Source organism: Strigops habroptila, chromosome W (genome assembly GCF_004027225.2).
Source record: "Strigops habroptila isolate Jane chromosome W, bStrHab1.2.pri, whole genome shotgun sequence".
NCBI classification, from domain to species: Eukaryota; Metazoa; Chordata; class Aves; order Psittaciformes; family Psittacidae; genus Strigops; species Strigops habroptila.
This window is the reverse complement of record NC_044301.2, coordinates 31,309,243-31,322,538: the sequence shown is the minus strand read 5'-3', so window position 1 is coordinate 31,322,538 and position 13,296 is coordinate 31,309,243. Positions and strand designations below refer to the sequence as shown.

The following is a 13,296-nucleotide window of genomic DNA, read 5'->3' as shown; positions in this document are numbered from 1 at the left end:
CTAGCCAGTATTTGCTGTTTCATTGCTTATCAGCTGAGGGGCCTGGGCTAAGGTTATTGTTTGACTGTACTTCATGGTAATGACTTCTAATACAATAGAATCATTGATTATGAAACTGGTCTAGCTTGCGTTCCCATCGCGGTCATCACCTCTATACTTTGGGAGGCATATAGTGGAATTTTTTAGAAATTTCACATCTTTTTTTCCTCCTCAGGGGGTCAACCTATGAAGGAGACATTGCCTCACACCCCCCACTCCCCCACCACGCTCTTTACAGCAGCATTTGAGAATTCTAGAGGTTTTGGATGGCCTTTGGATACCCTTGAAACCTGCCTGCTGCTTGTGCTAAGCATCATTTTGTTGGCACACATATAGCATATGATTTACAAATGGCCATACCACCTTGAGAATGCCCTATTTGATCTTATCTCGAAAGTTAAGCAGGGTTGGGTTCGAGTCTTGTCTGGGGTTAGACAATCATAAACAACTAAAGCACTTAAACGAGGTGTGCTGTCATCCTGGCAATACCAGAGAGGGACAACTCTCTGCAACATGCTGGGGCTTGGCTTATGCCTACAGAGCCCTGCTCAGCGCTATCCAGCACTTTCAAAGGGAAAAAAAATGTCTGGGGATCTGATGGCAAAGCAACAGACAACGCAGCTACTCCAACTCCAAGCACAGCAGCTACACCAATCCCGACAACAGACACAGCAGCCACTCCAACTCCAATGACAGACACTGCAGCTAAAACAAAGGACCAATCCGTGCCAATATCAGTTGCCCCTATAAGCAAGGGGAAAAGCAAATGAGAGCCACAAAGAGCAATTCGTGCAGTGAAGAAAGATGAAGACCCAATGCATGTACTATAGGGGATGCCATCTGAACAAGAGTTATTAATTCATGAATCAGTGGAAGAGGAAGAAGAAAAAGATGTGACTTCTCAATCCTGGACCTCAACCGAGCTGTGGAATATGCAAAAAGATTTCACCTGTCTTCCAGGGGAGCACATTGTCACCTGGTTGCTCCGATGCTGGGACAATGGGGCCGACGGCCACGAACTAGAAGGTAGAGAAGCCAAGCAGCTGGGATCACTTGCTAGGGAAGGAGGAATTTACAAAGCGATTGCAATAGAGAAATGAGCCCTCAGCCTTTGGAGGCGGCTCTTGGTAGCTGTGAAGGAAAGATTTCCCTACAAGGATGATGTTATGAGTCGCTCAGCCAAGTGGACCACGATAGAGAGAGGCATCCAGTCCCTGAGGGAAACAGCCATTTTAGAGATGATCTATTGTAGGCCGGATGCTGGGAATGCACCCGTGGATCCAGATGAAGTCGAACGTACACGACCCATGTGGCAGAAACTTACATGGAGTGCACCATGATCAACCAACGGTGGATGAAGTGAGTCATCAACTCCATGAGTTCGAAGACAATCTCACCCCTTCCATCATTTCAGCTGCAGAAAAATTCCTGTCCCAGGAGTTTAAACAATTCACAGACGGTCTATCTCATCTCTCCAGCTCCCGACATGTACCAACATGCGTCTCAGCTATTAATAGAAGGCGCCTTATTGCCTGAGAGAGAAGACAGAGGAGGTACACACCACGGGCCACCCTATGACTTTACCTGTGGATCACCAGTCATTACTTGTGACTGGTCGAGAGGCTCCATGCATCCTTGGCATAGACTGTCTCAGGAGAGGGTACTCGAGAGACCCAAAAGGGTACCAATGGGCTTTTGGTGTAGCTGCCTTGGAGACAGAGGAAATTAAGCAGCTGTCCACCTTGCCTGGTCTCTCAGAGGATCCTTCTGGTGTGTGGTTGCTGAAGGTCAAAGAAAAACAAGTGCCAATCGTGACCACAACAGTGCACCGGCGGCAATATCGCACCAACCAACACTCTCTGATTCCCATCCATAAGCTGATCCACAGACTGGAGAGCCAAGGAGTGATCAGCAGGACCCGCTCACCCTTTAATAGCCCCATATGGCCAGTGCAAAAGTCTAAGGGAGAGTGGAGACTAACAGGAGACTATTGTGGCCTGAATGAAGGCACACCACCATTGAGTGCTGCCATACCGGACATGCTTAGAACTTCAATGTAAACTGAAGTCAAAGGCAGCCAAGTGGGATGCCACAATTGATATTGCCAATTCATTTTTCTCAATTCCCTTGGCATCAGAGTGCAGGCCACAGCTCTCTTTTACTTGAAGGGGCGTCCAGTACACTTGTAACTGACTACCCCAGGGGTGGAAACACAGCCCTACCATCTACCGTGGACTGATCCAGACTGCACTGGAACAGGGGCAAGCTCCAGAACATCTGCAATACATTAATGACATCATCGTATGGGATGATACAGCGGAAGAAGTTTTTGAGAAAGGGAGGAAGATAATCCAAAGCCTGCTGAAGGCCGGTTTTGTCATAAAACGGAGTAAGGTCAAGGGACCTGCACAGGAGATACAGTTTTTGGGAATAAAATGGCAGGATGGATGTCGCCACAGGAACTTTATCCCCCTCTACAGTACATAAAAGTTCTGATTGGGCTGGGCCAGCCCTGTTGGCAGATCCCCTAGTGTTGACCAACCAGGTGGCTTTGGGTAAATGTGTATCCCAGTGTTTGAAAGTCCCACCACCCATTGCTCTCAGGGTAGTTTTTAACAGCCCATTGTACCGTTTGATTTTCCCAGAGGCTGGTGCATGGTAGGGGATGTGATATACCCACTCAATGCCATGCTCTTTGGCCCAAGTGTCTATAAGGTTGTTCCGGAAATGAGTCCCATTGTCTGACTCAATTCTCTCTGGGGTGCCGTGTCCCCACAAAATTTGTTTCTCAAGGCCCAGGATAGCGTTCCGGGCAGTGGCGTGGGGCACAGCGTATGTTTCCAGCCAGCCGGTGGTTGCTTCCACCATGGTAAGCACATGGCGCTTGCCTTGGCGGGTCGGTGGGAGTGTGATATAGTCAATCTGCCAGGCCTCTCCATACTTGTACTTCAGCCATCGTCCTCCATTCCAGAGAGGCTTTAACTGCTTGGCTTGCTTAATTGCAGCACATGTTTCACATTCGTGAATAACCTGGGCAATAGTGTCCATTTTTGTGTCCACCCCTCGATCACGAGCCCATCTATATGTTGCATCTCTGCCTTGATGGCCTGAGGTGTCATGGGCCCATCAGGCTAAAAATAATTCACCCTTATGTTGCCAATCTAAGTCCATCTGAGCCACTTCAATCTTAGCAGCTTTATCCACTTGCTGGTTGTTCCGGTGTTCCTCAGTGGCCCGACTCTTGGGTACATGAGCATCTACGTGGCGTACCTTCACCACCAGGTTCTGCACCCGAGCAGCGATATCTTGCCACAATGCAGCAGCTCAGATGGGTTTACTTCTGCGTTGCCAGTTGCTCTGCTTCCATTGCTGCAACCACCCCCACAGGGCATTTGCCACCATCCATGAGTCAGTAGAGAGAGAAAGTACTGGCCATTTTTCTCGTTCAGCAATGTCCAAGGCCAGCTGGATGGCTTTCACCTCTGCAAACTGACTAGATTCACCCTCTCCTTCAGCAGTTTCTGCAACTTGTCACAGGGGACTCCACACAGCTGCCTTCCATCTCTGATGCTTTCCCACAATATGGCAGGACCCATCAGTAAACAAGGCATATTGCTTTTCACTCTCTGACAGTTCATTATATGGTGGGGCCTCTTCTGAACCCAGGACAGAGACAACAGTGATGGTATATTGAAAAATGTGGGATCTGATCATGACGTGGATGTTATGGATTAAGGGTTGGATACTATCCTGTGTTCAGCTATAGCAGTCATTTTTTCTCCTTCTTAGTAGCTGGTGCAGTGCCGTTGTTTTGACTTTCAGCCTGAGAACAATGCTGATAACACACTGATGTTTTTAGTTGTTGCTAAGTAATGTTTACTCTGACCAAGGACTTTCTCAGTCTCATGCTCTGCCAGGGAGGAGGGGAAGCTAGTAGGCAGCTGAGACAGGAAACCTGACCCAAAATGGCCAAAGGCGTGTTCCGTACCACAGCATGTCATGCCCAGTATATAAACCGGGGGGAGCTACCTGGAAGGCCCAGATGGCTGCTTGGGTCGGGCTGGGTATCGGTTGGCGGGTGGTGAGGAATTGCATCCTCTCCCCTTTTTATTTCCCTTATCATTATTATTATTAGTGGTAGCAGTAGTGGTTTTATGTTATACCTTAGTTACTGGACTGCTCTTATCTCAACCTTTGGGAGTTACATTCTTCCTATTCTCCTTCCCATCCATCTGGGAGCAGGGGGAGGAAGAAGGGGGGAGTGAGCGAGCAGCTGTGTGATTCTGAGTTACCGGCTGGGCTTAAACCATGACAACTTTCTTACAATTCTACTCCCCATCCCTCCGTGAGCGGGGGGAGGACGAAGCGGGGGAGTGAGTGAGCGGCTGTGTGGTTCTGAGTTACCGGCTGGTCTTAAACCACGACACCAGAGGATTTTTGAAAGAGTATATTAATATTTGTCAGTAGAAAGTAAAATACCATAGTAAGTTATTGCAGCTTTCTGCTTTAATGAATAGTGTAAATGCAGCTTTACAGCAAAGCCCTGCAGTATTACAGACAGACTTCAGGGTTGCACAGGGCATCCCATCATCACCCTGTATGCCTCAGAGCAGCTGCTGCCTCATTGCCAAGTTCAAAGCTCCTCTGTGTTAAAAAAAGAGGTGTAAGACATTAGGTAAAGCCTAACCATCAGTTTTTAATATTGCAGTGGAATGTGCCAGACTTCCAGGTTGTCCTGACAGGCTTGGGGCCTGCTGCCATCACCAGCTTCCAGTGTGGGCTCTGCCATCTCGTGCTCTCACTGCTCTGTAAACATAGAATCATAGAATCATAGAATCATAGAATCGTAAGGGTTGGAAAGGACCTTAAGATCATCTAGTTCCAACCCCCCTGCCATGGGCAGGGAGACCTTGCCCTAAACCACGTGGCTCAAGGCTCTGTCCAACCTGGCCTTGAACACCACCAGGGATGGAGCATCCACAACCTCCCTGGGCAACCCATTCCAGTGCTTCACCACCCTCACTGTAAAGAACTTCTTCCTTATATCTAATCTAAACTTCCCCTGTTTAAGTTTGAACCCATTACCCCTTGTCCTACCACTACAGTCCCTAAGGAAGAGTCCCTCCCCAGCATCCTTATAGACCCCCTTCAGATACTGGAAGGCTGCTATGAGGTCACCACGCAGCCTTCTCTTCTCCAGGCTGAACAGCCCCAACTCTCTCAGCCTGTCTTCATATGGGAGGTGCTCCAGCCCTCTTATCATCCTCGTGGCCCTCCTCTGGACTCGCTCCAACAGCTCCATGTCCTTTTTATGTTGAGGACACCAGAACTGTACGCAGTACTCCAAGTGGGGTCTCACAAGAGCAGAGTAGAGGGGCAGGATCACCTCCTTCGACCTGCTGGTCACGCTTCTTTTGATGCAGCCCAGGATGCGGTTGGCTTTCTGGGCTGCGAGCGCACACTGCCGACTCATGTTAAGCTTCTCGTCAACCAACACCCCCAAGTCCTTTTCTGCAGGGCTGCTCTGAATCTCTTCTCTGCCCAGCCTGTAGCAGTGCCTGGGGTTGCCCTGACCCAGGTGTAGGACCTTGCACTTGGCTTGGTTAAACTTCATAAGGTTGGCATCTGCCCACCTCACAAGCATGTCAAGGTCCCTCTGGATGGCATCCCTTCCCTCCAGCGTATCAACCGAACCACACAGCTTGGTGTCGTCGGCAAACTTGCTGAGGGTGCACTCAATCCCACTGTCCATGTCACCGACAAAGATGTTGAACAGGACCGGTCCCAACACCGATCCCTGAGGGACACCACTCGTTACAGGTTTCCAACTGGACATCGAGCCATTTACCACAACTCTTTGTGTGCGGCCATCGAGCCAGTTTTTTATCCACCGAGTGATCCATCTATCAAATTGATGTCTCTCCAATTTAGAGACAAGGATGTCATGTGGGACAGTGTCGAATGCTTTGCACAAGTCCAGGTAGATGACATCAACATGCACACTGGTGTCCTGGAAAACACCTCAGGTTCGCCATATCAGCTTTTCTTGACATGTCGTCCTTTTCCCTGAGCATTCATGGTTGATGGCTTTGAAATGTAGCACAAAAGGAAACAGGCACAGTCAATAAATCTCTTTAAAAAGTACATAGTGTTTTACTGGTCTCTTAATTCCCATGTACCAGCTCTAGGACTGATCTCTCCTTAAGGTTTATTTTTGGGAGTCCTCTCTGTTTGGCAGGGCCTTTACAACAGGAGCTCTCCTTGCATCTTCCCCATGTGTTGCTGTTCATCCATTGGTAACTGAGATCAGCTGGTTGGCTTTGTTATTTGTGGCGTATTTAAGGCACGGACTCAGAACATCTTCATGCAACGAATCACTTTATTGCCTACTGCTCTAGCTTTTATACCATTCTAGCAAAGCTGTCTTTAGCCTATTGCTCTAACTCTTATGCCAAACTATTTTATCATGTCATGTTTAGTTCCTGGTTTACAGTTTTGTTTTTTTCAACATTCTTCTTTGTTTCACAAACAGTCCCAGAATAACCAGTTCCTTATCTTTCTGTTCTCCTACTCCTGCCCAGCTGGGTTGCTCTGCTTAATCACACAGTGTACTTTGCTGCTTCTTTAACTCTTTCTTCTCCAGCCAAGCAGTTACTTCTCTTTGGCAATAATGAAATAGTTTCCATCCTCTCCCAGAGTTATGGGCACAGCCATTTGAAAGCTTTGACTTGGATACAAGTTATTGGTTTTTTGTGCCCTTCTTTTGAAGTTGGCTTTTTTCCTTTATAATACTCTCAAGCTCTTCCAGTGTATTTGTCATCGTTTACAGTTGGTTATGTGAAGTCCTACGCAGCAGCCTTTAACAGAGCTTGCGTGCATTGTGTTTGGTTTTTATTGAGCGGTTAACCAGTAACGTATATGTGGTGCTCATGAGTGTTTCGTAGTGTGTGTACCAGCTCCTCTATAGTGTCAGTTACGATACGGCCCGGCGCCTCTCCCGCGCTCTACTATGCGCCGGGCGGCTGGCAGAGCGCTGCCTGTTACGTGTGCGCGTGACGTCAGCGGCAGGCCGTGCTCCCCCCCCGCTGCATGCTGGGAGCGTTGCCCGGGACGGGGGAGTTGTGATCCTGCCCTTGCGCCCAGCGAGGGCAGTAATGAGCCGCCGCGTTGGAGGGTGGGGCTTGACGCTGGCGTGTTTGGATTCGATTGCTGCGTCGGGATTCCGACGGGTGGTGGTGGTGCAGTGTGCGTTCGGGTGCGGCATGCTGGGTGAGGAGGAGGACGGTGAGCCGAGGGCTGGGGGCGCCGCAGTCCTCTCTGTGCTGGCTGAGGAGGGGGACACCCGGCAGCGCTACGAGGAGCTGTGCAGCAGCCTCAACATGGATGAGCGCGCCCGCTCTGAGGCCTGGCTCAGCTACCAGAGCATGAAGCGCAACTTCACCCTGGAGGTGAGGCGCGACGGAGTGGGGGTGTTGTGCTGAGGCGAGCGGCCCTGGGCGGTAGCCAAGCGAGGGGGGAGGGAAGGGGACGATCATTGAGGTGCGGCGGCCTTTCCCTCACGCTGCCCGAGCCGAGGCGCCGTCCGGGCGTTACCCTGCAGCCGAGCGTGGCCGCATTCCGCCCCCAGCTAGGCCTTGGCCTAGCCCTGCGCCCGCAGTCCGCACGAGGGTAACGCCTCAGCCGCGGGAAGCGCCGCTGAGGGACATCCCGCCCCGCGATCGCGGCCCGCCCCCCGCCGTGACGCGCAGGGGCGGTCGCTGCCGGGGATTGGGGGGGGGGGGCCGCGCAGCGGCGATCTCCAGTTCTGAATCTGGGAAAATGTCGTGATCCTGAGTCATAGCCGTGAAAAGGTGTTAAAATAAAAGCGATCGCATCGTTTGGGTCCTGCTTGCAACTGTTTCGCTGACAAACGTAGCGTAGTTGTCTCGGCGAACACTTATCAGTAGCTGTTCAGTTGCCCAAGTAGATGCTTTCAGCGTTATTATAATAAATTTGGTTCTGTAAACGTGGCACACAGCCCCGTGCGTGGCTGAAGGCGTGCAGGTTTTGTAACATCGTTTCTTGAGACGGTAACATAAAGCGGCGCACCCGCTGTGATCGGGAGGTGCCTTTTACCGGGTGGCTTTTTAAAAATCAAAGTGGATCTTACGATAAAAGTCCGTCTGTCTGCAGTCATCTGGAATTCTTTAGGGCCTCCATTCCCATGAGCAGGCAGCTCTCAACGCAGAATGGAAGGAGGCTTCGCACGGGCGGAGGGTGGGTGATGAGCCTGGAGCCGTGTGGAGGAAGGAAGTGAAGTGTCGTGGGCTGAAAGCGCCTCTGTCACACGCTGCTTGTAACCATCCGAAAGGGGCTGGGAAGCTCAGAAAGCACTTGTGTTTTTCTCCAATGCGTGTGCTCATCTGGCCCCAGGATACCACATAGCCCAAGAAACTCACAGCATCGAATTCGGTGTTCTGTGCCCTCCCCCCCCCCTTCACTGACCTCTCGTTAAAGCGTTATTTTTTTAGTCGGAGCATAAGATTTCAAAAGCTTTCATTGGAATTAATTTCTGTCTTGAAGTACGTATTGAGTAACAGTTCTGTTGTGTAATACAGAAAAAAATGGAAACTATGTTTTTTCTGTTGCTACTGTCTCTTCAGGGCAGAATGTTCTGATTGTAAGGAACTGTAGCTTTTGTATATATTTTTTTAAACACCAAGGCAGTACAAAATGTTATGGTAGGAGAAGAGCAACACTAAAAATATATTGTTAACTTTGGATCAAGAGTGACATTTATACAGGTAACTAGTAACTGCGATTTTAGGTCTGACACAGTTCAATGTTAAGTATCTGTTTAGTACCTGGTTTTATTGTAGTTAAAATCATAGAGTAGCTCAACAGCAGATCAGTGTTGTCACTGGTTGAACTTCATTCATTTAGGATGAGGTCCTAACCTTTTTCCTGATGTTGGGCGCATAGCTGAAGAGGATGTTTTTCTTTTCAATCAAGTCTTTTAGATGCTTGATGTTTTAATTCACAGGGAAATGATCTGCACTGGCTAGCATGTGCCTTGTATGTGGCTTGCAGAAAAGCAGTTCCCACTGTGAGCAAAGGGACAGCTGAGGGAAATTATGTATCTTTAACCAGAATTTTGCGCTGTTCAGAACAAAGGTAACTTTTTGCTCATTTTTAAACACTTAAAAGATCTCAAAGACTGCTCATCAGCTTATGAAATTTAGAAATTGAGAACAAATGCTAAACATCTGTCTTGTTTCCTGCTTTTAAAGATGGAATTTGTATCACTAGAGTCTTTGTGTTATAGCTCATTGTCACAGAAGTAGAACAGTTCAATTTGGTCATTACTATGTTGTAAAAACACTGGTTTTCAAAATCAGAGATTGACTTCCCTCTCTTAAAGGAGAAAGAAAACAATATTTGAAGAATAGTCTGTTTTGGAAGACTGTGCAAAGTGTAAACTTCTCACATGAGAAACTGATTTTAATTGGCTGTGAAAATATTCACACTTTTTTTGGGGGGGAAGAAGACTTCACTTTTTACATGTTCTTGCTTTATAAAGACAAAGTGATGTCAGAATCTGATAAAAAAAAATGTATCAAATGTTTGTGTCCATAAAGCACTGAATAAAAAGTTACTGAAATAATTCACTTTCTTTTTTTCTTTTTATATAAATAAAATGATCATCTTATGCAGTCTTGCTCCTCATCTCCTTTACTGTTGGAGCTTTGCTATTGGTTTACATAATACAAAAGTGTTCCTTTTAAAACTTTTTTTCCAAATCAGAAATTCAGGAATTGAATGTGGATGAATTATTTCTGTGATGGGCTATCAAACATTAATAACTCTGAAAAAGTGGGTGTAGATAAAGGAGTGAAAAATAAATGAAAGCCAAATTTATGAAGTGAAATGTACTGAAACTTAAGGGGTTTTCATACTTTGTAGGATCTTAGCATTGTAGAACTCAGAGTTTGTTCTATTTAAGTTAATAAATTATTCAGAAAAATTAGGGAAATCTGCTTTTAGAGTAATCTGACTGTTGGAGCTGATTGATTGTGAGGAAAAGCCAGAACTGTGAACATATAGTTAACATAGTCATTAGCCAAGGATCTAAAAATATATTGCGAGCTGTCTGAGCTCATCCATGTTTATGGGTGAAGGACTGGCTCCGAGTACTTTATCATGTTTGCAGTATTGCCATTTTATCAGTAGTTTGGGAAGTAGAAATTGCAGTTTTGTTGAAAACATATAGTATATTTCTGTAAAAATACCTCAAAACTTTCAGATTTAACCCGATTGGTATTTTCAGCTTGATCGAGTTTTTTAACAAGATGAAAAAGTGGGAAGACATGGCTAATATTCCTGCCCAATTCAGAGAACGAACTGAGAGATTAGAGAGAAACTTCACCATTTCTGCTGTAATTTTTAAGAAGTATGAGCCCATTTTTCAGGACATTTTCAGATATCCTCGAGAAAATCAACCTCGTCAACAGAGAGGGAGAAAACAGAGGTATGTTCCTGTTATTTCCAAACTGATTTTAGAGCAGAATAGAGCAAAAATGTAATTAAGTTGCTTGGGGGTTTTTTAGTTGTATTTTGAGTGTATTTTCATTAAAATATACCGCTTATACAATTCTATAATTAGAAGGGTAAACCCCTCTAGTTGGCTAGCTTGAATGGTAAGGTGTGAAGTAATTTTGAAGATTAAGTTGGAAGGTGGTGCTTACTAATTTTTGGGTGAAATGTATGTTAATTTTGACATTTAAACCATTATTTACATAACCTGATGGAGTAACAAAATAAGAAAAATAAAAGATTAGGGTTGAACAAACTACTGGAGAACTTGAAAAGAATATAACTTCACCATGAATTGATTTTGCCTGAATGAAAACTTAATACTAAATACAGTCTTACAGAGAAAAACTGATAAAGACTGTTTGGTTTTGAGGCTCACATGCCTATTTCACAATCTCTATTAGACAACTACACTTTAAAAAAACCTAGAAGCAATGTGATAATATTGGACACAACATATCTCTAATGCCATCTTTGCTGCTCTAATGCTCTGCTGTCCTGGGGATGAGCTGCAGTATATGAAATAGCACTTCCAGTGATCTGTTATATGGAAACAAGGAATGCTGTGGAGTTATAAAAATTGGTGCTAGGGGAGGGGGTTTTATTTGTTTTTAAATCCATGTAGTAAATACTTGAGCGTAGTTTCCAATTGGGGTGGGGGGTGTGGAATAAAAAAATCTGGATGAGTTAATTACTTTGTCAAGATTTTTATGTTACCAAGAACACAAAGCAAACTTGCTAGCCATAAATGTGAAATAGGAAGTCCAGTATGGTGTATGTGGCAGTATTAAGAAATAACAAATATTCAAGAGCTGCAAAACTTTTGATTTATGAAGGAGTCTCGCGAATGAGTTATATTTCATTTGAAAGCATCCTAAACAAAGACCAGCAGAGGAACTTGGTTCTGATAATCATTTAATATATTTCAAAATTCTGTTTACTGTGTAAAACCCTTTACAAAATGCTTTATGTTAGTACAGAGATGACACTCTTGTGAACAGAGTTCTGAAAGTTTTGCCTGTAATGAGTGTATTAACATCAACACACAGTGTAAATGTTTCTCCAAGAACGTATACCTGCTTATATTGCTCAGAATGCTTCTGAAGAAAGAATTTCAGCTCTGGCACTCAAAATATTTCAATCGACTCTATGTACCATTCGTTGTGTGAAAAAGCAAAAAAACATTTTCTGTATTTTTTTTAATTTGGATATTTACCTGTTCTTTGGAAATAAGATCACAATTTTGCTTTAAAAGAAAACATTTAGGCCAGCCACGTTTAACATTAAATTACAGTGATTTTTCTCCTCAGGTCTTGGTCTATTTTTAATGGAATCTGCTGTGTTGGTCTGTTGTAGTGACATTTGGGTCATTACATGCAGACTGAGACTGGGGTTCCATGTGTGTCTGCACTAAACCAATGTGCAGCTTGCTTTATTACCTTTAGTCAGGTTTTTGTGGGAAGGGTGTAAGATTTTGGCCATGCTATAGTAAAGCTTAATTTTCTTTTAAAATTACTCAATGTTGTATGATCTTCTATCTGGCTTAATTCATTGAGCTTATTGGGTGTCTTCTTGCTGTATTTTTCCTCAAAAGACGACAACCATGTACTGTGACAGAAGTTTTCCAGTTTTGTTGGGTGCTGTTTGTTCATGCAAAAGGTAAGAGATTTGAAAGGGATTAAAAACAACAAACCTGGTTTTGTTAGTCGTTACCTTATATCAGTCCTTAAACACTGAATTAGTGCACTCACTGAATTTGGAGAAAGGGCCTTCTCAGAACAGCCTGAAGACAGAATGTATTCTGTCTTAATTTCCCCAGCTATATATTTTACCACGCTAAAGGCAAGCTGTATGTCCAAATAGTTTGGTAGCTTTTATGTGGAATATTTTACAAAGTTTCCAGTGTTGTAGAGGTTTATGCTGTAATTCCAAGGGAAAAAGGTAGTTTAGAATTTTAGTTAATTCATATTTAGGTGGTGTTATAATTAATGTAAGGTGTATATTTATGTTTACTTGGAACAAAGAATATTTATATTCCTCCTAAGTTTCCAGCAACACTGAACATATTTAATTTTTTTTTTTTCCTATAACAATAAAAATTTATCATACAATTCTAGGTGTGAATACTTAATGCTAGTATCACAGAGAGCATTCTAATTCTTTTAATAGCCTTTTTGTCCCCCTGCCTTTTTAAATAATGAGTATGGAGCAACTGTATCAAACAAACATATGCATTATTAAATAGGTCTGCATTTGCCTGTCTGGCAAGGGTGGTTTTCTCTTGCATTTTGGACATAGCAGTATATATATAAATGGCTGACTGTCTTGAAGAATCAGATTCCTTTGGAACACATAAAGGGATCCTCTGTTAATCTGCTTCTGTTAGAAATAATGTGATGAACAAGCAATATATTGCAGTGTATATATAACCTTTATTGTAAAAGTAGCCTTAAAGCTAATAAGAATAGTAGAGGATTTCAGCAGTTTTTTGTCAGCAATGACTGATGGGAGAGGGCGCCTCAGGAAGGAACAGGATTAAATCCTATTTTAGGCTTAAGTTGTTTAGTCATATCACATATAGTATGAAGTCTTTCTTCATCAAACGTGCATCTTAAAAAGAGCTTCTGCATACCTGGGGCTTTATTCAAGTACTGCATGGATGAGTGTTCACTGGGAATTCTGTGT

The 13,296-nt window shown here is 44.6% G+C and overlaps 1 protein-coding gene across 1 annotated transcript in view; it reads left to right on the top strand.

Moving 5' to 3' along the window:
* The first annotated feature begins 7,298 nt into the window (after nucleotides 1-7,298).
* The window catches only part of LOC115618967 (retinoblastoma-like protein 2), a 29,816-nt gene continuing 23,818 nt past the window's right edge, over nucleotides 7,299-13,296 (top strand). Inside the window, exons 1-4 of the mRNA XM_030510965.1 lie at nucleotides 7,299-7,487; nucleotides 9,062-9,192; nucleotides 10,346-10,546; nucleotides 12,206-12,270. Coding sequence (XP_030366825.1) covers nucleotides 7,302-7,487; nucleotides 9,062-9,192; nucleotides 10,346-10,546; nucleotides 12,206-12,270 — 583 coding nt within the window. The 5' untranslated portion in view covers nucleotides 7,299-7,301. The remainder of the gene's footprint in view (nucleotides 7,488-9,061; nucleotides 9,193-10,345; nucleotides 10,547-12,205; nucleotides 12,271-13,296) is intronic.